At 40.2% G+C, this 25,892-nt stretch overlaps 1 protein-coding gene across 3 annotated transcripts in view; it reads right to left on the bottom strand.

Moving 5' to 3' along the window:
- zer1 (zyg-11 related, cell cycle regulator) overlaps positions 1-25,892 on the bottom strand; it is a 31,417-nt gene that overhangs the window by 5,366 nt on the left and 159 nt on the right. The window contains exons 2-14 of one of the 3 annotated variants that reach the window (XM_028462383.1): positions 24,808-24,939; positions 24,034-24,314; positions 23,786-23,936; positions 21,113-21,567; positions 20,747-20,920; positions 20,538-20,652; positions 19,159-19,305; positions 18,856-19,029; positions 15,868-16,083; positions 10,969-11,010; positions 10,746-10,865; positions 1,325-1,440; positions 1,046-1,234 (exon numbers count right to left, since the gene is read on the bottom strand). In XM_028462383.1, the coding sequence (XP_028318184.1) occupies positions 1,046-1,234; positions 1,325-1,440; positions 10,746-10,865; positions 10,969-11,010; positions 15,868-16,083; positions 18,856-19,029; positions 19,159-19,305; positions 20,538-20,652; positions 20,747-20,920; positions 21,113-21,567; positions 23,786-23,936; positions 24,034-24,200 (2,066 nt within the window). In that variant the 5' untranslated portion in view covers positions 24,201-24,314; positions 24,808-24,939. Of the gene's footprint in view, positions 1-1,045; positions 1,235-1,324; positions 1,441-10,745; positions 10,866-10,968; positions 11,011-15,867; positions 16,084-18,855; positions 19,030-19,158; positions 19,306-20,537; positions 20,653-20,746; positions 20,921-21,112; positions 21,568-23,785; positions 23,937-24,033; positions 24,315-24,807; positions 25,884-25,892 lie in introns of those variants that run through there. The other 2 variants (XM_028462382.1, XM_028462381.1) reach the window with 2 other exon arrangements.

The raw sequence follows: 25,892 nt of genomic DNA, 5'->3' as shown, positions 1-25,892 counted from the left end.
TCCATCCATCCATTTTCAGAGCCGCTTTGTCAGCACACAAACACATCACACACATTTCCACACTCCCTTCTGTATTACTTCCAAATCATTCATTAATTTTACTTGTCTCTCTTCCTCATACTGTTCACATGGGACTATATGTGTGAAAGCACCCTTATCGCCAATTTCCACTAGATGCGACTCCGCTGCGTTACGTCTCCCCCGTGCCACCGGAGCTCATAAGTTTCCACTTTAGTCTGTGTTAATTTCCACCGGGTCCGCTGCAGTGCATGTCTGCTCCTTCCCAGCTGCGACAGTCCTGTGCCCTGCGCCAGATATACGCAGGACTTCTATTTCTGTATGCACGATGCATCAATCAGCACAGAGCAAATGAAGCTAAACAGGAAATTAAGCACGTACTCCGCAATAAAATATTCGGTTACTTTTCAAAATAAAACACTTCAGATTATATTTCAAGTAACTACATCACCAAAATGTCATATAGTGTAAAAACAAATTCACATTCACTATATTGTTTCCTCTCATACTGTAACTGCACAGTAAACTGCAGCAACTTTGATTTAGTTCATGTTTTACAGGTGCAGTTTTATCTCTTCTCTGTTGGCTGTTGTTAAAAAAATGTGGCTATGACAAATCCAGAGAGTCCAACATTCTTGTACTCCTTCATTAGGAACACTGACCTGTTTATCTGTTTATTGTTGCGTTTATAACACATACATTTAACTGCGTTCTTGCGCGATTATACACATATCGTGCAAACTCCCCTGTCCAACCGGAGTGTACCGTGGCGCACTCAAAATGCAACCGGTGGGATTATCGGACGGCGGACAGCGGGGAAAAACCGGATCAGTACCGTGGCGCAGCGGAGACGTATCCAGTGGAAACTCCCAGTTAGTGTCACTAACGCAAAGGTGCGCATGTAGCTGTAGGGTGGGGCAGGCGGAGGGGGGTGGAGTTTTTCCGACAGTGACATAACCAAAAGGGACCTTTAGGGGGAGCGCTAAGCGCAAGTTACTTAGTTCTGCTTTAAGGAAGGTAGATTCACCTGTAGTTTATATTGCGTCGTGAACTGACATCCCAGCTTTGGATGGCTTCCCACATTTTCTCCATCACAGAGTCTCTTTTTGGCTCCTCCATGGACCAAACTTCTGGTCCGTCAAACATGACATGGGACAGCACACCACATGCGTTGTACGAGACCTCAATCCCATCAGCTTTGCTGTCCAGCAGATTACTGTTTCAGATCAGAGTGACATGTTAATAGAAAACAGTCAGACTGTGGACGTGAGACATCTGGTATCACATTGAAATATCTACCTCTTACCTGAACACAACAATGAATTGAGGCGTGAGCAGCTGAGGCCTTAGAGCTTTGACCTCAGCCACATTGCCCAGAAGGCCCAGCATGTTCCGGTGAAGCTCCTGCTTGTCTGGAAACTCCTAGAGACAATGTAAGAGAACCATCTTATAGAAACCTTACTCCTTACTAATGTACTGATGTTTGTAACAGGTGGTCCACAGACCACTTATGATGCACAAGCTCATGTTTTAAAATAATGTTTTTCTGAAGTGCCTGTAACATAGGTGTGTAATTAGGGGGCCAACCCCACGGGGCCAGGGAACCGCGTATGTAAGCATACCCAATTCCTAGGGCCAGCGGTGCTAGGAATCCTATTGTATTTGTTAAGATAATTATTAATGGGCCAAGCCCGCGGGGCCAGGGAACCACGTATGTTCCTAGGACCAACGAATACAATAGGGTTCCTAGCACCGCTGGTCCTAGGAACCCTATTGTATTCATTCCAATTATTAGGGGGCCAAGCCAGCGGGACCAGGGAACCGCGTATGCTTACATACCCTATTGTATTCATTAGGATTATTATTAAGGGGCCAAGCCCACGGGACCAGGGAACCGCGTATGCTTTCTAGGACCAGCGGTGCTAGGAACCCTATTGTATTTGTTACGATTATTAGGGGGCCAAGCCCGCAGGGACAGGGAACCGCGTATGTAAGCATACCAGAGCATAACAGTCTAGTGATTTTTATTTGTCATTGAGGAAACACACTCATAGTAATACAATTCTACTTTAAGGAGTGTTTGAACAACTAATTTCACACAGTTTAGACAATAATATCCTTTACAAGATAAAATGTTACTGCTTTGGTTATATTAGGCCCATTATGATATGGACCAATATTTCTATCTCTATATTTTTCCTCAAAATGGCAATAGGTTATATACAGTAAAATCCATTTATTTTAATTTTATTTTTTTCAATAGTTTTACAAGAAAAACAATAATGGGTCAAAGTCAGTGGAGAAAAATTCCACAAAGACCCTTTTATTAATCACTAGCAGCACAATATCAACATTTTGTATCACTTTTGACTTTTTCCTTCATTAAGGCTGAAATGTGATTAAATTATGTAGTGTTGCTTTTTTCAGGGCAGCTCCGACTGCTGAAAGTAGTTTTTAAAGAAAATCACATTCAGGACACTGTCTCTTTAAGAATATGTAAACCGCCCCGTTAGCTACAGCAGCAGATTTCTGCTACAGCGCAGCGACAGAGCGTTAGTTATAGAAGAAAAACACATGCAGTGTTTTCCCAAACATATTTCAGTGCTTCAACACTCAACTGATCAAGTTTTACAGCACAGACAGACATCTGCACTGAGCCTCTGACAGACAGTCGCTAACACGGAGGAAGCAGCACAGCTAACTGTGTTTGTCCGTGCACGGGGGGGAGGGGGAGCGCCGCGTACTTCTGCCCTGTTTAAGCGCTTAATTAATCTTAATTAATGTCTGTTACGCTGACATGCTGACTAGCAAATGGTGTGATTTGGCAGAGAAAAAAACCATTGGATGTTCTGTGTATACTGTATGTCTGTATATATGTGACTGTGGGGGTATGCGCCAAATTTGAATAATGTAGGCCAGTAGGGGGCGCTGCAAATATGGGATTATTATATCTCTTAAATGGCTGGACAGATTTTTACCAAATTTGGTGGGTATGACCTTTGGTCGCTCCTGAGGCCATATCTCAAAGTTTTTCGTGATTGGTCAAAGGGGGCGTGGCTTAATACATCAAAACATATATACAAACATGTATTTCAGCTGAATTACTATGTTGTGAGCTGTGAAATTTACAGGGTAGACATAAAAGACCACCCATACCAAAAATTGCACCACTAGGTGGCGCTATATTTACAAACAGCACACAGATCACTCATACCAAAAAGTGGGTGCAAACGCATTTTGACCTGTAACTTTCACATTTTAAATCACATCTTCCAAAACTTCATATCCACCTGTTCACAGCAAATGGCACATTGGCCTGTGTCCTGACGCTCGCCTCAAGCCCGTCATCCTTTGTGACGTACTTCCATGGGCTCCGCAAAACCTGGGGGCCGAGTCACCAGGGGAAGGCTTGGCCCCCTTTCATAACTGCTTGCAGTTCTAGTTATAGTTACTTTTTATAGTTTCGTTGGTAAAAGTGGTGCTTCAGGCTATACAGTGCAAGGGAGGGTGGGTCCAGGGCCCCCAGGGGACCTGGAATGCAAAAACTCACATATATCCGCCAGCAGGTGGCGCTATAACAAAGGTCAATGCGTTTTGGCCTATAACTCCCACACCGTTTGCTGCACATTCAAAAACTTCATATCCACAGATTCCCGGAATAGCACTAAATCACCTGAGCTAGGCCACGCCCATTTCCGCCTAAACTTTTGTGGAGCAAAATCACAAAAACTGTAAAACTTACTTTTTCGAACTACTCCTTGGGATTTTGTCCAATCAGCGTGAAACTTGGCACGTTGAGTCTTCAGTTGGACCTGATCTAAAGTTCAGTGAAAAATTGTTTGGGCAAAATATGCACAAATTATTAATGAGTAAAATTTTCTAGCTTGCTATAAAAACGCGAACTAGTGCATATCTCGGTTATAATAAATGCTAACAACATCAAATCTGAGATCCTTGGTTGGCATGTGACTGTAAGGGTATACCCCAAAGTTTAATAATGTAGGCCACTGGGGGGCGCTGCAAATATGGGATATTTATATTTCTTAAATGGAAAGACCAGTTTTTACCAAATTTGGTGGGTACTAGTACAGTGCCCGTCGGAAGTATGCATTCATATAGTGGGCGCTTAAGGAGAGTTGTCAATTACGGGCATAATAATAACATACTCTGTAGCATTATTAAGGGGTATATTTGCAGGTGCAAAGTAAAATACCGTGTGCAATTTCCCTGGTTTAATTCTATGAGACATGCGTTGTTTTTTTTTTTTGTTTTTTTTTTAATAATTTTTATATTTTTTGTTTTAATTATTGTTTGTTGTTGCCATTGTAGTGTTATTCTGAGGGGTATTCCATAAAGAGGGTTATGTTGAAACTCTGAGTATGTTCAGGCTCAAATGAGGGAAACTCTGAGTATCCCATTCCTAAACGCGAGGTATGTACTTCTCTGAGTATGTTACCATGACAACATTGTCCGTGAACTAAACCTGGTCGCTGGCAGGTTTGATCAAAGAAACCCTGGGTTTCTACCTGGCTCCGCCCACCTGAACACCGTTTCTGAACACTTTAATGAACCTTAATACTCTTCTCTGAAACACATTAGAAACATCACACACCACAGACGTGTTCACATCATTAATGTTGTGTTGCTTTACGTTTTTTTTTGTTTGTTTGTTTTGTGCAAACGGTAGTTTTCTTTATAACATTGTGGATACAGATCATTAAGTGAAAGTCACTGAGAGGTTGATCTACATTAAAACATCTACTGACGTCTGTGGTAAAGTTCTCTGAATACAAACCTGTGGATAAAATAAAGGAGGAGATGGCAATTTAAATTATTAAATTTTTAAGGCTCGATTGTTTTTTTATATTGTTATACAGTTAAATCTGTAACTCACGCCTCTTTGAAGGTATGATGGTACAGTGAATTGTGACGCTGCTCTTGAATATATATATATATATATATATATAAACATTTATTTCAGCTGAAGTATTATGTTGAGGGCTGTGAAATTTACAAGTTACATATAGAAGAGCACACAGACCGCCCATACCAAAAAATGCACCACTAGGTGGTGCTATAATGGGTGCAAACGCATTTTGGCCTGTAACTTCACATTTTAAATCACATCTTCCAAAACTTCATATTCACCTATTCACTGCAAATTGCACTTTGGCTTGTGCCCTGACGCTCGCCCCAAGCCCGGCATTCTTCGTGATGTACTTCCATGGGCTCCGCAAAACCTGGGAGCCGAGCTGCGTGGGAAATTCTCTCAAACAGACCTCACTAATTTGAAACTGATGATTCAGTTTTCAGAAACCTGGAGCAGTAAAGTTGAATTTTCTGTTCTTGTTGGCCTAAAAATTGTTTCCACTGCATGAGTTTGAGCTCTGATGTTGACACATTCCAGGTTGTAATAAGTAGAGTTGAAAGCTGTCATTTTTTATGGAAGAATATTTTTTGCTCATAAGTGAATATTTAATAAAGTGGTTTCCAGTAGGAATGCACTGAAACCTAAATTCTTGGCAGAAACAAAAAATGAGGAAACTAAGGTCGAAAACTAAAACACTGAAAGAAATGATTCTGCTAATTACTAGTACCATGGCATTTATCGCTGCATAAATTCACATTAAAGTCATAGTGGCATGAAAAGACAAGTTGATTTTAATGGAAAAATGAGAAGCCAACAATCCTTTTGATATATGACATGTACGGTCAAATGATAGTAGTATAAGAGAAAATGAAAATAAAGCCAACATTTCCAAGTACTGTGCTTCCATCTGCCTGTGAAATTAGCCGCGACTTTTTCCGTATTGTGACATCATGGGAGGCTCAACTTCTGCTGCCTGTTACTGGGAAGCATTTCACTTTACATTTAGAGCTTGGATTGGGCAGTGCCTGGTGTCAGTGGATAGTTCTGCTCCTCCAGATTCTGATAATGTGCCTTTTGTTTAGGTAGAGTCCAAACTAAGCAAAACTCACACTTTTTGGGAACCGTATTGACCTGGGGTCCAATGCATTAAAGTACGGCTTAATTTATGACTCAGATTCTGACAAGCAAGTAGTAATGGAATATGAGTAATCAGTGAAAACGGTAAAAACAACTATTATTGACAACAGGATTTTGTCGGCTCCGGCTCATTGTTTTAAACTCATTTACCCTCGTCTATACATTCACCCCCTTGTCAAAGCTCTATATCCACTGTCTGTATCCACAAAGGCACAAATACGGACGCAGTAGCAGCTTCTGTATTCACACATGTATCCACTACTTCTGTGTGTATGTATATATATTACATTTTTAGGATTAAAACAGACACCGGAGAAAGTACCAGAGGACTCCTTCAATAAAATCTTCATCCTGCAAGCTGCCCTGATGTCCCCAAAGGCAGTACTATGTGTCTTAAACATTTAAGACACGTGACCTCAACTTTTAACAGTTTTCTTTTCATCGGAAACAACTCTTTATATGTGCCTTTATTTAATGATGTTTTAATCACGAACAAGACTTTTCCAGGGAAGGTGCTTCATTTTGGTGATGGATCAAAGTGTCTCTTTTGTCATTTTGGGTTATGCTTAAAGCTAGAAATAATTCAAATAACTAATTTAAGGCATAATCAATTGAAAGTCATGTTTCAAGGGTTCATACAATCTGAATTTCATAATGTTTACAGAAGTTTTATTTAACAGTCTAAAGAAACTCATTCTGTAACACACACACACTCACTCCATTTTGGCCCTGACGTGGCACACACACACATTCGAGTTTTATGACTCTTTGTTTGAAAGCATGTGGTTTTTAACCACACCCATATTCGACCATGTTGTCTTTTTACAGTAGAGTTAAGACTCCCGCTTCCTTCTGCTAACCAATCAGAACTTCACCTTAAATGTGTTTTTAACCAATCAAATCACAGCCTGAAATGTTTATAAAAGGCCTCGCTCCCTCCTATCTCATTCTCTTGCTTATCACTCACTTGTTCCTGCACTATTGTTCTCTTACCACCCTCTTCTTCTTGCTTTGATTACACACAGCAGCTCAAGCTGCTGTAAATAACCAAGGCAGCAAGCAGCTCAAGCTGCTGTCTTCAATAGTCAGAAATTTTCCAGTTTGTAGTTATGCAGAATATTTGAAAAATTATCTAGTCTACTCTCTTAGTCCTAAAGGGGCCTTGGGCCATTTCATGCCATGAGTAGCTATTTTAGCTATTTAAATTTCTAAAATTAGCCAAGCAGCCTTTTCTTTCATTTTTGGAGCCACTCGAGTTTTCATAGCTACCATATTAACTTTGAAACAAACTCTAGCCTTTTGATTGGAGATTTGGGGTTGTTTACGACTGCCCATCAATGCCCAGGAGTCGGTATCTTGTGAGAAGAACTGAAAGTATCCCCGCGGGCCCGCACAGGCAGGACAGGAAGCTATTCCTCAGAATGAGCAAGAAAAACTCTGCCAAAGCCCTGCTGGTTACGCAGCGGGAGCCGTTCGACTGAGCCTGTACGAGGAGGGTAAATACACGCACACACTCTGGCGAAAGGTGGTTTATAACAAACAAAATCTCTTAATCAAAAGTTCTAGATTCATAGTCCATCATTTTAATTTTGGTAAAGTTTTATTAATTTTATTACTTTAACTCTACCCTTCTCTCTTTCTCCCTCTTAGCATTAATAAGCCCATATAGGCCATCCCTACAAATTTCAAAATAGACAGAATCTAAAAAGGTGTACAGGGTACATACCAAAGTCGATGTACAAATGTGCATAATGTAGATACTAATGAATAAAAAAAACTGTGAATACCCGGGAAAATGCCTAATAATTATCATCCATGCTTGCATTTGATGTCAATATCTACTTGTAAAATAAAAATGTACACATTGTAAATGTTGTTTTTATTGACATTCAAACTTGTATTAAACCTCTATTCTTAATGACAAGAACTCACTACAAAAACAGGGAACTGTAACAATTAATAAAACAAAGTGATGTAGAACACTTCAAACTCATTTCTAGATGGCACCTCTGGCAATCGAACATCTATCTATCTATAAAATCAAAAAAGGTCTGTGTGTGCGTGCGTGTGTGTGTGTGGAGCGAATATCTCCCCGACGCGGTATGAGTTGAAACTTAGTCAATGTTCAAAACGTTAATTTTAAGATTACGGCCCTCTTGGTAGTGAGCGCGGTATTGAGCGCGCTACTTCCAATTCCGGGTTCAATGACGGCACTATGTCACAGTTTGTTTGGGTAAAAAAAAAAGGTCAATATTGAAAACGTTTTTGTACTGCTAAAAGTCATTTAAGTTAATATTTCATGGTTATTTAATATTTCATGTTTATTTACAATTATTCCCGTGATCCAAATGTCCTTTAAATCGCAGGTCATGGACTCCACTCTGTGCCATGCTATCGACAAAGTCACAAACACAGGAGCTCTCTGAATAGATTATATGAAACCGTCAGCCACTGGTGAGTCTTTTGCAGACAAATTTCCCATTGTTTAAACCATATAACTGTCCATGTAATTGCTCACTAATGCGCTGTTTCACTAGAGTCGGTACTGAGCTCAACCCGTTCAATACTCCATCTGGAAAACTGCAGATTCTCTGTGGTGCCGTGCATGGAAGTTAAGTTCTGACCACTCGGTTCGAAGGTAAACAAGGATTTTTGTTTAAAAAAAAAAGACAGCCAAATTGTAGATAATACTTTAATTTCCTTACTCACTCATGTAGTTTGGAGCTTTACGTTTTGTTTTGCACAGTTTTGTGTTTTTCTGTTTGCCGCTACAATGGCTATGGAGTTTGGTTATCAGCCCCTCAAACATTTCACGGGAACACACACACACTCACCACACATAAGGTTTTTATAATAAAAATATACTAAATTAGTAAACTAAAACAAAAAACTAAACAATATTTATACAAAAAGTACACAAAACAACAACAGAATATAAATATGAAAATGAACACCAAAAAGATACAAAAAGAGACAAAATGACTCCAGAATCACACTACAATGGCAACAAAAAACAATAATTATACAAAAACTACACAAAAACACAAATACACAAAATAACTCCAAAAAACATACATTACAAAAAAATACACCAAACAAAATAAAATACAAAAATTAGTAAAAAAAAAAAAAACAACAAACACATTTATCATGCACATGTCCCATCTATCTGTCTGTCTATAAAAGCAATAAAGGTCTGTGTGCGTGGGTGTGTGGAAGCGAAGATCTCCCCGACGCGGTATGAGTTCAACCTGAATCCTAGTCAGCGGGCTCCAAATACCCTAAGTGTGTGCATTTGTTATTTTGAAGTAATTTGGTGTAGCGAAACATTCAAAACGTTCATTTTAAGATTACGGCTTTCTCGGTATTGAGCACGCTACTTCCGGGCTCATAACATCATTGTGTCGCAGTTTGTTTGGGTTCACTATTAAAAAAGGTCACTATTAAAAACTTTTTTGTACTGCTAAAAGTCATTTAAGTATTTCCTGTTTATTTAATATTTCATGTTTATTTAATATTTCATGTTTATTTAATATTTCATGTTTATTTAAAATTATTCCCGTGATCCAAACTTCCTTTAAATCGCGGGTCACAAACTCCACTTCCTTCTGTGCCATGCTATTGTCAGCGTCTCAAAAAACGGGAGCACTCTGAATAGATCAATTGAAACCGTCAGCCACTGGTGAGTCTTTTGCAGACAAGTTTCCCATCTATACTATAATTCAAGGATGGTCTGTGTGTCTGTGTGTGTGTGCGCGTGTGTGTGGAGCAAATATCTCCCCGACGCGGTGTGAGTTCCACCTGAAACTTTGTCAACGGGTTCCAAATACCCCGAGTTTGTGCATCCCTTATTTTGGAGTAATTTGGTCATTTCTAAATGTTTATTTTATTTCAGACACTATATAAACAGCGATTTTCATTGATGTACATTATTCTTTCATGACATACACAGTGGTGGCAAGCTACCATTGTAGCAGACAGACAGAAGCGAGGCTCCCATAGTGCGCCATTGGTCCCTCCATACACCACCAACACTCACACCGCATTCAAACAAGACATTTCACTGTGGGTGAAATGTCTTGCCTAAGGACATAATGACAAATACCAGGGGAGCGACAGCTCCCCCTATTGTGGCACATTCCAGCCTGCTTAGCTCCCAAGATCTGACAAGATTGGGCAATGACAGGCAGGTATGGCCAAATACAGAAGCATTGTCGAAGCAAGGGAGATCCGCTGCCTCGAACCTGCTTCGCCCATTAGGTTGGACTTCAGCTATGACCGTGACTTCCAGGGCCTCCAGCAGGGCCAATTCAGACTCTACCTTTGACTCGTAGTTAGGATTATTTGGTGCCGCGTATCGGGCCATGTAGGGGTCTGTGTTGAAGTACAGGGCTAAGTGTAGCTATGCCGTTGACGTGACACAGAAACATAAATCGCACTGGAGTGCATTTTTCATTGTTTTTACGCTGTGCTGCATCTCAACCGATGTTTAGAAGACTTTAGTGCTCTGATATAACAAAATATGTCGTCCACACCGCAGACACAATGACCGGTATCCAGAAGAACGTCTGCTGGCAGCTGTTTTTGCTTGTGTCATTACAACGTGTTTCAGCCGGGTTGCTTTGGTGAACGAAGTCTTCCAGTCGAAAACTGAAAATGCACTTTTGAGCCACTTTTGATAGCACTAGTCTCCAGAGTAACAACCAAAGTAAAGACGAACCTGTAGACATTCCAGAAAAAGATTCATGCCTCGAGAGTTGAGGAACATCTGGCAGTTGTCTGGTGTCTCATCTGTGATGTTCCACAGAGCGCTCCAGGAGAACTCCATCACCTGGTCACACTGAAAATACAACACTTTGTGCTATTCCAAACTAAAAAAATTTATTTTATTATTATTGTAAATTTAAAAAGAAAAATACATTCAAAAAAAATATCCAACTCACCATTCTGTCTTGTAGTTTCTTCTGAATTAAATTCAGCATTGTCTGGGGAAAAAGACAAATATTAACAGTCATCACTACCTCTCAGCTACAATGTCATTGGTTCAAGTCCTGGCATTTCTAATGAGAGTTTGTATTTTCTCACCGAGGCTAAAAAGGTAATCTCAGTTTATTCGTTTTAAAGTGGCTGTGCTACCACCAACACAACTTGTATTTTTCATTAAGTACACATGCATAATAACTGATTTAACAGTGAAAAGAGATATTTTGTGCCCTGTCATTATAAACCATTTTGAGGCAGACAGATATGGCCTAAAAAGCAGAAGTGACTTAAACAAGGAACGCTTCATTTGTTTCTATGCATACAAGGCATGGAAAAGTCTGACATTCCATCAGATTTCTATACCAAAAGGGGGAAGATGTATTACTGGTGGGTGTAGCAACACCTCAACAGCATCAAGAAGCAAGGATGTCCCGATCCGATATTAATATCGAATATCAGTCTGATATCAGCCAGAAAATGAATATCTGATTTTATCGGTCTGCATCTAAAATCACCGAAAAAATATATATGTATACAGCAGTTCTATGATAGAACTGCTGGATACATATATATTATATATATACCTATGGATAGAACTTCTATCTGTGGTGGCACAGAATCCGCAAAGTTTAATACGACCAACCTCATCGCGCATTTGAAGCAGCAGCATTTGAAAGAGTGTGAGGATTTTTGCAAGATCACCGAGGTGAAGAAACAACAAACCTCTGGCTCCCTCACCCTTCCAACGCTGGCCGAAACATTTGCAAAGCCTGACAAACTCCCACAGTACAGCAAAAAGGCACCGACTATAACAGAAAAGATAGCCCAGTTTATTGTGCTCAGCCCCTGTCGGTGGTGAGTAATGTTGGGTTTAAACGCTTACATAAGCACCTCGAGCCTCGCTACATTATTCCTAGCCGCCACTACCTTGTCGACTAAACAATACCTCAGATGCATAAAGAAGTTAAAAAGTGTATTTGCACCCATGTGGTGAAACTAATGTTAGCTTCACCACCAACATCTGGAGACCACCGACCGCTGTCCTTATTGAGCCTGACTGTGCTCTGGGTAGATGCTGACTTCATATTGCAGAGAGCAGTGTTACATGTACGTGAGTTCAGAGGTTCACACACAGCTGATGCAATCACAAACGCCATGGAGGAGATGCTGCGTGACTGGAAGATTGACAAAAAGAAGGTCCATATCATTTTAAGAGACAATGCTGCTAATATGAAAAAGGCTATAGATCAGCTGGGTGTGCCGAGCTTAAGATGCTTTGTGCACAGTCTTCAGCTTGTAGTCCATGAAGGGGTCTTATCACATCGAGCTGTAAGTGATGCACTAGCGAACGGGAGAAAAATAGGGGGCCACTTTAAGCATTCCCCCAAGGCTTATTCAAGCCTCAAAGACCTGCAAATAGAACTTAACGTCACAACAAAACATCTCCAGCAGGATGTCGTGACACAATGGAGCAGTACCAAGTACATGATTGACAGCCTCATTCATCAAACACAGCCACTGCATGCTTACACTTCTAAAGAAAACAACACCCTGCCAGCCATTCTAACAGCAAATCAGTGGGGGCTGTTAAGGCCAGGATACACTGTGATTTTTTGAATCGTTGTGCTCCAGCTCAAACTGTGCGACTCATGTGCAGAGGACGAATGTGTGTAGCTCACGATGCATGTTCTCACACTGTAAGAACTGACGCTCTGATACAATCTGACTGCTCACAATGTACGTTCCTCCACGACACGTCGAGGTCTTGTTTCCGGAAATGCAAAGTACAAATTAAAAAAAGAGGAAGAACTCTGAAGCGTCGCCATTAAAACAGACGAATATCAGCAAAAAGAGCTTTAAAAAAAGAAAAGACGGCGATGTGATGGACCAGGAGTTGGCTGGACAGACGTTGGCTGGACAGTCCGTCAATTTTACAGCGGTCCTACAGTGTTTGGGCAATGATCTTCTCCAGCAGCTTTAACTTGTACTTAATAGGAGTCAATTGACCTAGCAATCAATGTTTTGTGTCCTCTTTGCCTCTGCTGCCATCATGCAGATCACTTGGCTGTGAGCCAGCTGGCACAAACATGTAGTAAGCAGTGTGGGGTGTAACACGTTTACTAAATAATGCGTTACTGTAACGAGATTACAATCTCGAGTAACGTAGTAGTGTAATGTGTTATCATGGAATGACATATAATCAAATTTCAGTTTTTAACTAAATACTAGGTCCGCTACCTTGCGGCACCACCGAGGAGGATGTAGACTTCTGCTACATGCATGTCTGCCTGCTTAAAGCTGCAGTTTGTAAGCTTTAAAAATCCATATCCAAATCATCTTTGAGCATATTGTAATCCAAAATGTTCTGAGTGGACAGTGAATCTATTCTCCTTCTCCTGGCTCTGTAAATGACCTTTTGAAATACAGGAGCGTGACACTGGACTTCAGCCAATCAGAGATCTTTCTAACAACAGGGCGATCTCATGAGCTGTTTTCAGCATTACTATTGGCTGCTCAAACTGCTCATCAAAAGACTGCACATTCACAATCTTAGAGTAGGGAAAGTCGCATGACATATCTTCCAGCAGAAGTCTCCATCGTGGCTTTTGGCACAGCGGTTGCACAGCAAAGCAAGAGGAAAAAGGAAAACTGAGGTGGAGGAGCAACAGAATAAAGGCACAAACGTGTTCGGGAGTCTAACTCTGTTTGTGCAGCCTGCTGCAATTCGCTTTCAGTCAGTGCGCAGTCCGCTCCGAGTCAGAGAGAGAGTGATAACAGATGGAATAAATAGCTTGTAAACCAAATAGAAACATTATCTAAAAGGTGGAGAGAACAGGCAGAATTCATCTGCAGTCTGGATGTGGAGTATTTCTGCTCTGATCAGCTGAGCTCGGCTGCAGCTCAGCTGCTTGTGTGAGGAACGGCTGCAGCTCGGAGCCTCTTACTGTCTTTACAGCAGCAACTGATACGTTCTTTCATGTCTCTAAAACATCAGAATACTCTCCAATAATACAAGATAAAGTCCCTACACTTGTTACTAGTCTCTAAGGAGAAAACAGTCGCAAAGAGTTCCACAGTGTGCACGTGAACGCAAGCGTTCAGAAGAAGACGGCGAGGTTTGTTCAGGAGGGGAGGGGGGAGCGTGGAGTGTCTCACGATTCTACAAACTGCAGCTTTAAGTCACGCTTAGCGTGAGGTAGAAAAATGACAGGGCGAAGGCGAAGAAGCTGTTCAAACTTCAAACTTTAGGGCATAATTACCTTGCTTCCTATCAACAACAGGAGTCATAACTAAGAGAAACCTTAATGTCGAGTTTCTAATGTCCCCACACTTAACATTTTCAGTGTTTTCTTAGTGCAGCTATTCTAACTTTTGTTGTTGTGTCTTTCCTAGCTTCCTGATGCAAAAAACAAACTCCTTCAAAGCTCTGCTGCCCCCGCCTTCTTCCTTTGCCTGTGTGACATCAGCGTAAGGCAAAAAAAAAAAAAATACTCAATCATTTTTAAACTTTTTGTTTGTTTTATTGCCTAGCTTGAAATACAGTGGTGTGGAAAAGTGTTTGCCCCCTTCCTGATTTCTTACTTTTTTGCATGTTTTACACACTTATATATTTCAGATCATCAAACAAATTTAGACATTAATCAAAGATAACAAGTAAACACAAAATGCAGTTTTTAAATGAAGGGTTTTATTCACCAGGAAGAAAAAAATCCAAAGCTACTAGGCCCTGTGTGAAAAAGTGTTTGCCTTCTAAACCTAATAACTGGTTGGGCCACCCTTAGCCTACTACAATCAAGCATTTGCAATCACTTGCAATGAGTCTTTTACAACGTTGTGGAGGAATTTTGGCTCACTCATCTATGCAGAATTGTTGTAATTTAGCCACATTGGAAGGTTTTTGAGGTCATGCCACATCATCTCAATAGGATTGAGGCCAGGACATTGACTAGGCCACTCCTAAGTCTTCATTTTGTTTTTCTTCTTTCTTATGCTGGAGTCACGAACACTGACCTTAACTGAGGCCAGTATTGCATGCAGTTCTTTAAATGATGATGTTGGGTCTTTTGTCACATCTTGGATGAGTCGTCACTGTGTTCTTGGGGTAATTTTGGTCGACCGGCCCCTCCTGGGAAAGTTCACCACAGTTACGAGTTTTCGCCATTTGTAGATAACGGCTCTCACTGTGGTTCGCTGGAGTCCCAAAGCTTTAGAAATGGCTTTATAACCTTTTCTAGACTGATAGATTTCAATTACTTTTTTCTCATTTGTTCCTGAATGTCTTTGGATCTCGGCATGATGTCTATAGCTTTTGAGGATCTTTTGAGGATCACTTTATCAGGTAGGTCCTATTTAAGGGATTTCTTGATTGAGAACAGGTGTGCAGTAATCAGGCCTGGGTGTGGCTACAGAAATTGAACTCAGGTGTGATCAACCAGTTATGTTTTAACAGGAGCTGGGAGGAAAACACTTTTTCACACAGGGCCAAGTAGCTTTGGGGTTTTTTTTTTCCTCATCGAGTGCATTTTGTGTTTATTTGTGTTATCTTTGACTAATGATTACATTTGCTTGATGGTCTGTTATTTATTTGTCATTTATTTATTCAATTAGATCATTTGAGTTTGTATTGGTTGCGTTAACTAAAATAACTGAGTATTACTGTTAACTAAAATAATTGTAAACAAGTTCAAAATATCCTGCTGTGATTTTTTTTTTTTTCAATTATAATAATTTTCTGAATAATTTTTGCAATGGGTGCCCTTTTTTCTGGTTTGAGCAACTGACCCCAAAATGTTTGAAATAAAAGCTTTTTATAGACATCTGTTATAAACTTCAGAACATTGAGACTGTGTTGATGTTACCTTGACAAAGCCCATCTTTCCCACAGCTTCTTTATGATGATTGTCCACCTGGCAGACCAATGCATTGCAGAGATGAACCGCAATTCTCTGGATAGACTCATCCTGCCGAGCCGGTTCCAAGATCTGCAACAGCAGCTGGTTGACCCGACTGTACTGGAACTCCAGCTCCTCTGGTATACTGAAGTTGCATAGCGTCAGGCAGCAGTTCCTCTGGACCTGGACACCATGGACACCTTTTTTGTAATTTCATTTTGAAAGTTCGTCAATTATTGTTGATTTCTAATAACTACAAACTTTATATAAACAACTATTTAAATGACTTATTAGAGTCCAGAGAACCAGTGGCCAAAGTTTTTGATCATATTTGTATTGTCTTATGCTGCTTTTACAGTTACCGGTAACTTGCTGTTCTATAGGTGCTAGATTTCATTCAGGATTGCTTCCCTCCCAGAATTAGATCTTGGTGTTCTTGGTTGTGTCTCTGATGTCAGAACAAGGAATGCTCATGGCTAACTAGTTAAGCGTTAACAAAAACTTAAATTGATTAATACTAACAGTTAATTTTTCTAAATTAGACACTTACAGTGGGGCAAAAAACTATTTAGTCAGCCACCAATTGTTCAAGTACTCCCACTTAAAAAGATGAGAGAGGCCTGTATTTTTCATCATAGGTATACCTCAACTATGAGAGACAAAATGAGAGAAAAAAATCCAAAAAATCACATTGTAGGATTTTTAATGAATTTATTTGCAAATTATGGTGGAAAATAAGTATTTGGTCAATAACAAAAGTTAATCTCAATACTTTGTAATGTACCCTGTGTTGGCAAGTAATGTCAAATGTTTTCTGTAAGTCTTCACAAGGTTTTCACACACCTCTCATTTTTTTAAGTGGAAGAACTTTCACAATTGGTGGCTGACTAAATACTTTTTTGCCCCACTGTCAATCAACTCATGGGGGCAAGTACCGAAACGTGCAACAATTGGACACTTTGCAGCAATGAAGCGAGCAAAACTGAGCTCTGTATGGGACAATCAATTTCATCCAAAAAGATAAGGAATTTACAAAATGTGTGGTACAGCCAGGGATGGGTTTTACTTTGGACAATGTGAGCGACCGCCCAAGGCGCAATCTATAGGGCGCAAGCCTAAAAAAAACCCCAAAACAACACATGCCAGTTTTTTTCGACTAGCTCTAATTTCCACGTTAGGTTGGAATAGTGGCCGCTGGGGTGCCTCTATTACTATGTTAACTTGCTGCAAAGAGACACACAGGTTGTGTGCCCCTTGTGTGCCAACACACAAGGGGCAACAAGCACTGACCAAGCGCTGACGTTACCAAAATGTGTGTGTGAACCCGGCCTGACCTGTGTGAGACTTTCAGAGGAAAAGCAAGAAGGAGGGCAGAGGGATCACGAGAGCTGCAGGTGTGTGATTTGAAAAGTCGTAATATTCTGTTACTGTTTATGCTTGTGTTTGCAACTGCAAAAACTTTCTTCCATTATGATACTTTTGAATGGGTTATTCAGTCTGTGACTGTCACTGACAGTTTGTGATTGCAGGACTGCATTATTATTAAACGGTCTTATTCTACTTGATTAATTAATTAAAATTAAATCAGGGCTTTCGCCTTTAATTGGCCATGTAATGTTATTTCATTAATGGAATTTGTCCTCTGCATTTAACCCATCCCTGAGGAGCAGTGGGCAGCCATTTTGCGGCGCGGTTCGGGGTTAAGGGACTTGCTCAACATCCCACAGTGACGGCCAAGGTGAGGCTTGAACCAGCAACCCTCCGATTACAAGCCCAGCGTCCTTAACCACTAGGCCACCACTCCCAGAAATAGAATTAGATAGAAATGTCTTGCAATGGAATTATGTCATAGAACTACAATGTGTGACTGTTGCGAAATGTCAAAAAACAGGGCTTCACACCTGTGCGCTTCCACACACAAACACCCCTGCTCACAGATTCTCAATAGAACATATAAATCTTAAAAGTAACGGTTATTAATCAGATAATGAGTGTTGTTTTTTGTTATAAAATAATTTAAATGAGCACCCCTCGTCAGAACTCAACAAAAGTATTAATAATGAAATAAAACAAATTAAAAATAAAAAGTATTCCTAATGTTTTATCTATCTTATGGTAACGAACACATAACTTAATGATCTAAACAGGGGTGTCCAAACGTAGTCCTGGAGAACCAGTAGGCCACCAGGTTTTTGATGTCCCTGCTTGAACACAGTTGAGAGGCTCTTTAGCAGACTTTCTGTACTGCTGCTTCAGGAGTGTTGGAACAGGGAGACATCAAAAATCTGGTGAACTACTGGTCCTCCAGGACTGCAATTTGACACCCTCTGATCTCTTCTGCTTCTTGACGAAGGCTGTCGCATTTTTCTTCTCCTGCTCTCCTCCCTATCTGACCTTGCTGCCAGCTGCATTCTTGTTTTGTATGCTGCTATTAGTAGACTCTCTCCGTATTCATCCAAAACCGAAACTATGGAATTGGTCAGCTGGTCACTTAATGCTATTTATCTAATTTTTTCAATGAAAAGACCAGGCCGAGGTGAGCCTGCGTGCCCTGATGGAACGTATCCACCGGATACACGATGGATTCCTGGAAGATCGTCTGTCTGTCTTTATTTTCCATTGAGGACGTCGAGGTAATATACATAATTAGAATCATGGTAGCAGGGATGCTGCTAATTGTCACTGGCAGCTATTTGATCTATCCAGCTCATGGAAGTGTGTGAAGAAGTGCCTACTACTGGCAGCAAGCTGTCTTTTCTCCCATGTTATTTGTTACTGTTCTTCCATGTTCTCTTCAGATGGGGTGATACTGAAATTTGTGTAAAGCACTTAGTAGTAAAAAGCGCTCTATAAATAAAAATTACTTACTTACTAAAACTTTAATATCAAACAAAAAGCTTAATTGTCAATCCTTTGTGTTTATGACCATAAAACACAATATTTAAATAGACTCACAGTAACCTCTTGATACTGTTCCATCCCGTTGAGAACCACTTGAATGACTGCTCGACGTAAACGCACACTCTGATCACTGCGGTACTCTGTGTTGGTCAGGTAGAACAGAGCCGCACTGCCTGTCACCTGGATGCTCTTGTCATATTTATGGCACTTGAGCGCTGCAATGACAAGCTAAAACAGAAACAAACCACACACAGGATGAAAGTGTATGGTATATTCAAAAGGTGTAGCAACATGACACAGATCCACCTATGATCAGTTAGTAAGTCACATAGCTTACTGAACAATACATGCTCATACTTGCAAAGCTCGGAGCAGCTGGCTGCAGTGCTGTATTCTGGCTATGTCAAACAGCTGATTGATGGCTCTGTGTGCAAGCTCGGGACGAAACTCTGTGTATGCCTCTATGGCATTCAGAACCTGGTCTTCATTCTTTGATCCAGTCACCTGAAAAGTTACCAATAACACCTCAGTGATTATTATTCAAGTGCCAAATATACTCTGCCAGATATTCACAGTTATCTGGATCATTCACACATCGATAACACAGGAGGTGGAAATGTATGGGTTGCCCCATTTTTTTTCAAAAAAGCCACAATCTGTATCAAATTCCGAAGAAACTCTGTGGGGTAATTGAGGATCCAACTTAACATAACAAAGTAAAATTTCAAGAATGATGAGAGATCTCATATACATTTGAGATCTCTTACAGTATATACGATATGTGATTTAGATATATAGCTAAGATATTATCTATAGCAGATCCAGAATCAGTATAATCTGTTTTTTTTTCTTAGCAACATCACTTTATAATAACGGCGCTACCAAATATGGCTGTGCTCTTGTTCCTCTTTTTGTTACCCTCCCAAACTCCCTCTCCCTTGTATTCCCCACTTTACTTGGGTGTAACACTGCCGTCCCTTTTTATGGTTTGTACGATCTGATAATATTAGATCGTAAAGGATTACAATGTGATGACAATCTGTAAAATCACAGAGATCGCAGAACCGTCTGCAGTATGCAGAAAGAGTAACTAAACCCGCTGGTTTTGGCTGACCTGCCACGAGGGGGAAATTTTAGAAATGCCTTGATTATGGGATGGGCTCTTGGAACAGTTAAGACATGCCAAGTCTTATACTATACAATCTCCATAAAGCAATCTATGCTATGATAACTACCAACTTAATATACCTCTCTATTCACAATTCTTTCAATTCAACCTACTCACCACAGATTGCATAATCCACAGCTGCTAGTTCTTCTAGCAGGGGCGCAGCAAACAGTGCTCATTTGTGATGCATGATGGTCCAAAGAAGTTACAGAATTTTGTTCACAGCCAATAGCAAAATTCAATTGTAATAGCAGTGTTTTAACCCCTAGAGGGAAGTCACTCTTAGATTTTACAACAAAGTACTTCAAATTAAAATACTTTGACTAAAATGTTGAGAGTTTGACCAGGATCAATCAACAGCACTACTAGATACCCAAATGCATTTGTTTTGGGGTTTAATTAGTCTTTAACCTACACATAATGTAAAATATTTTGTTGACACTATTAGGGTGTGTACTTGAATTTAGCATCAACAAAAAAAGGTGACATTGCGACTTTAACAATTGCTTTATGTATTAATGCAATACAGAAAAACAATATAATACTTTTTTACTTGTACTGTCCATACCTTGTAAGCAGGGATGTGAGTCACATTACAGAGGGTAGTTTCATACAGGCCAAGAAACTGCAGTGGCCTCTTCAGATCCTGGAATGGGTAAATGCTGCTTTTACAGGGCTCTATACTAAATAAGGAAAAAATACACACCAAATTAATATTCTGTTCAATAAATACATTTTTAAACTTGTTCTTCTAAACAATAACACTAAGCTCTTCACCTTGGGTGTCCCATAGCTTCTTCAAATTGTTGAACTGTGCAGTTGTCAAGCATGATTTGGCCCGAGATGTCAAGTGACACCAAATTGACTAGGCGCTGTACGATGGCTGTCAGGATTCTCTTAGTCATTTTAAACTTGGAGGTCCGCCTGCTCTCTCGTGAGATGTCTAGATGCCTAAAGGAGATATTTTATTAATTTTATTTTATTTAATTTTCTTGTCATTTGTATAAGCACATATGGAAAGAGCAGTTACAAAAATGTCATTAAGCTAGTATTTTCAAAGTCCCAAAGTATACCCATAACAGAGGCCAGAGGATGCAGTTCAAGAATAAGTGTGACAGATGACTAACCTCCTGGCTGCCTTACCTGAGATTTACCAGTTCCACCACAGTACAGATTAGTTCCTCGGACAAGTCAACATTGTAAAGAACAAGAGAGGCTAGTCTGTCTTTCCACTGGGAAAGAAACGCTGTTCCCAGCAGCTGTACGTTGGAGAGATCCAGTGAGGTCAGGGATTTGAGAGGTTTGAGAAGTGTCTCAGCATTCACCTCATCAGGTAGGCCTCCCAGATTCAGCAGTCGGAGGCGGTTGAAGCCCTGAAAGTTAAAGTTTGTCTCTAAGGCCCGCTTTGACACATGACCTTCCTCATCATCCTCCTCAGAGTCCTCATTGCAAGCGAGTGGAGCACCTCCTTTTCTGTAGAAGATGTGGTTACAGCCAAAGAGACAAAGGGAGACCAGTGTCTCCTGAAACCAGGTGAGTGTTCTTAAGCTGCGGGAGGATAAGCTGTTGCAGTAGGTAAGGTGCAGCTCAATCAGGTCCTAATAGAACAAAGTAAACCGTTACTGACAGTTAGCGATAAGGATTACTACACCTTAAATTAACAAGACAAAAATGCTATTTGTGATAAATCCTCTTTTTCTAGACTGCCCCAGGATAGCAGTACATTTTTAAGTAGATAAATAAATGCCAAAAAGAAATAGTAGTTGCCCAGTTAGAAGCTGTGCTTTTATCATTTTTTTTTTCCCAATTTCTTTGAGTTTTTGTGAGGGACTTTGGAGATCTTTCTAATTCGAAAGCCATCATTACTGTGATCCTGTGACTCTCAAAAAGTATAATGAACAAAAATATAAACGCACAAACCAAAAATGCTGAGTTAAATGATTTATAGTGAAATATGGTCAAAAATAGTGTTTTATTGGTGCACTGAATAATTGGTTTTGCTCAATTAAGGTGAGCAAAACCGTAATTGACCACTCCCTGTGAGATTATGCACTCATTGGTTATTACACCTTTGAGCTGCATAGAGCATAACACAGAGTTGGTCAAGCAGAAAGACCACATATTGGAGCTGAATCATTAAAAGCCCACCCTTAAAGGTGCACTTTAATCACAATTCCCATTGTCACAGTTGTCACATGATGGAAGCTGGGATATCTGTGACGACCGTGTAAACACACTTGAATGTGCATCATTCCACCATCAGCCGATTGAGAAGTCGATTCAGAGAGACTGGCGACACTGTCAATCGTATTGAAAACCTTTGGGATATTCTGAATCAGTGAGTCAGACAACGTGTTGCGGTTCTAGGAAACGTGCTCCAGGTCCGAGTTGCGCTGCAGGAAGAATGGGACAACATTCCACAGGCCACTATTGACAATCTGGTTAACTCTATGCGCCGGAGATGTCACACTTTACATGATAGCATTCGGAGTCAGTACTGAGTGCTGTGAACTCTGCCGACTGACCCCTGGTGGGTTTAGGCTGTGATAACTTATGAATTGTGCACAGTAAATTGATTTTGTTGGTTGAAACAAAAGGCAAGAATAAAACACTAATTGTGCTGGTGAAATATTTCCAAGTTGATAAAAAATATTACTTTGAGCGTTTATATTTTTGTTCAGTTTATGTATAGTATTTTGGTGTCATGCACGTATACTCAATATTTTTCTCTCAAGGAAAAAAGTTGATTTATAACCCATAACCTGTGTAGCCGAAGTGTAGACAATCAAACGTATGTGTTTTTTTTTTTTTAGTTATGAATTACCTCATATGAAAGGAAGTTTTATAGTTCAAACTATGGGAGCCTTAAAAGGCACACAACACCAAAATGTGTGATGATGCTGAATGCAAGAACGCATCTTAAATAGGGCATCCACAAAATGTTTTAAACTATTATGTCCATCTTAATGCTGAATTTGTCACTTTACTGTTGCTTTTTCTGTACTTCAGGTCTGCTTTTCCGAGCATTACTGTATGCGGGTTGTGACGCGGAAGCAAAGACTGTGCAAGGCTCCCTTCAGCTGAACTTCGAGCACAGACTGACGACACCTATGGAATTGAATACTGTGTAGCAGTTCATGTAAGAAAACGCAGCGCCTTATGGCTTATACAGCCAAGCATAGACAGCAGGGCTGATTGCTCACTATTTATATACATATATATATATATGGTTCATATTAATGTTAGAGTGCTGGCCAAGCCTGAACCAGACAGTTTAAATAATGTTTTTTTTCCCCATACAAATGACACATTTACATTTGTATGGAAAACACCAGTGGGAATTTCTCAGAGGAGCGCATCAACATGCATGGTGAACAAGCGCACACTCTTCACTCCCTGTAATGTTTCAATCTGAATATGCTACAGATAAACAGTCTAAACTATAAAGTCTGCAAGTTGTCAAGCAGCGACTGTGAATTGTGTTTGCTGCCAGGTTGGAAAGAATTAAGCTACAGCGGAGCGCTCTGACTTATTACAGAGGACATGGGGTCAGTATCCTTCCTCTAGTTCATATTGATAAAACTGAATGAATTTTTCAAGCAGTATATCTACCTGCAACTCCTGCTTAGCTTCATCTGAGGATTAAGGATAACAATTTTCAAAGTGTAGTGCTGCAAAAACCAAACTTTAGTGTGCTTCGGACTTATTGCTCAGACTTATAAAATGGTATTAGGATCATAATAATCCCAACTGGTGTCATGTGCCCTTTAAAGTATCCGCACAAATAAACATCAAACATGAATGTAAACATTCCACCTGCTTTCTGATGGCCTCCAGATCTCTGTCATGCACTAAGTCTTCTCTCAGTTGTACTCTGGTCAGTCTGGTGCTCCGAGGATCTGAGAACAACTGAAAGAAGCTCTCCTCTGGTTCAAAGTTACTGTGTGTGTGGAGCAACTCCATATATCTGTGAAAACACAGTTTAGAACATTTGACACAGTCAACAATGCAAATTAGCTCTGACCCAATAAGGGAAAATAAAGGTTGACAAATGCATGGCTTACGTGTTGACAAGTTTGTCACAGATTTCACTGGGTAGGAAAATGTCTGAGCGCAGACAGAGTTCGTTCCCGAATCCCTGGTAGCACATGGTCTTCCTGAGATTTCTTAGGCAGAAGACTGTTGCAAGAGTCATGAGGGTGTCGGGGTTGTCTCCTGCCTTGGCTGTCATGTTTGAATCTGCAGCTATGTTTCAGTTCAGAGAAAGGGCAGAGCAGGCGACCCAATAGTGTTTAAAAAAGTGAAGCTCTCCCAGCATTCCTTTTAACACAAGCAGCGGCTCTTTCTGAGAAAAAAAAACAAAAAAAACAAGGCAGGTCTATTAGATCTCCAACTTAACTTTTTTCTGTTGTGTTCTATTTTAATTGTCTGTGTGTTATCCCTGAGAAGGACTGTACCCGGCATTGTGCTTAGGTTAGCTGGGATACAAACTAGCTATATGTATGGAAAAAAACTGCCCTAATGTTCAATGATCAGCTCTCATCCCTTTAAAACACGAGGTGATCACTCTTTTAAGGCGGTAGCTCCTCGTCTCTGGAATGCTCTTCCACACACTCTGCGGATGCTGGACTCTGTGGATGTTTTTAAAAGTCATCTAAAGACTCACTTTTTTATGGAGGCTTTCTTGACACACTCCTGTTTGTGAATGGACTCTTTTATACATTGTAGCATCATTGTAGTGGACTTTTATATGCATTGCGCCCTTTTTAAACTGTAAATTGTGAAACACTTTGTGACCCTGGTCTGAAAAAAGCGCTATATAAATAAACTTTACTTACTTACTTAATGTTTGCAATGGGGATGGACAGTCAAATATATAAAGTCAGGATACAGAACACTCAGTAGACTCTTTTGTTTACACATGACGTATTGTGATCCATAGTAAGAGTAGATAACACGTTGAGGACATCCTAGAGAAGGAGAGGAATTAAGGTGAGAAGTAGAACAGTGTATTGGTATAAATGGGAATGATAAAAGTGAGAATGTGAGGATGGAGGGAGGGAAGGTAGCAAAGAAACAGTTAATAGTATGCCTGGAGTCAATATTTAAAAGCTGTAAAAGGAGAAAAGAGTACAAGCAGGGTGAACTGGATGGAGTTGAAAGTCAGAAAAAATCTGCAACAGTAGGTCCCAGCTAGGTTGAAGGGGCGTCTACAGGAAATCAGTGATCGCAGCCAAGAAGCAGGAATAAGGACATGGGAGATGAGTGAATTGGAAAAATGATGATCCACTGTGGCAATCCCACTGAGAAAAATAGTAATACTTTTAAAAATCTACAGAAGATACACAAAAAAAATACACACTTGAGTTTGACCTTCCACTTTTCCATTATCCTTTCAAAACACACTGACAGTGTTTAATTTTCTCATTTCATGTCATATAGGTGGCTAGCATTTTTAAATGACAAGACAACCTAAAATAAGGCAGCAAACTACCTGCCGAACATTTTTAATCATGGTAACAACATTTAAACAGATTTATCTATCTAAAAATTGCCTGCTATAATGCAGTTGGCCTGCACTGCCATACAATTGCTCCTGTAGTTTGCGCAGGCGAGCCGCCGAAGAACAGTTAGCTGCAAAGCTAACAAGTTATTCTGCAGAATACGACTTTGTCTGAACTATACATAACTTCACCCAAATACAACGATAACAAAAGGCGCATACATCCACCACGGGCACTTGTGCTGAATTGCGCCACTTGTTATTCTAAGTTCAACTTTCACTGGCCGATACAGTGTCACTGGTAATGTACAGCCTCTAAATTAGCTTGTGGCTAACGATGACTTTCCGAGATGTAATGTCAGCGGGCTTAGCTAGTTGTGCTAGTTTGACAGGGAGTGGTGTGCAGGTGAAGAGACAGCT

Source organism: Gouania willdenowi, chromosome 12, assembly GCF_900634775.1.
Source record: "Gouania willdenowi chromosome 12, fGouWil2.1, whole genome shotgun sequence".
Lineage (NCBI taxonomy): Eukaryota > Metazoa > Chordata > Actinopteri > Blenniiformes > Gobiesocidae > Gouania > Gouania willdenowi.
This window is presented reverse-complemented; position numbering and strand designations above follow the sequence as displayed.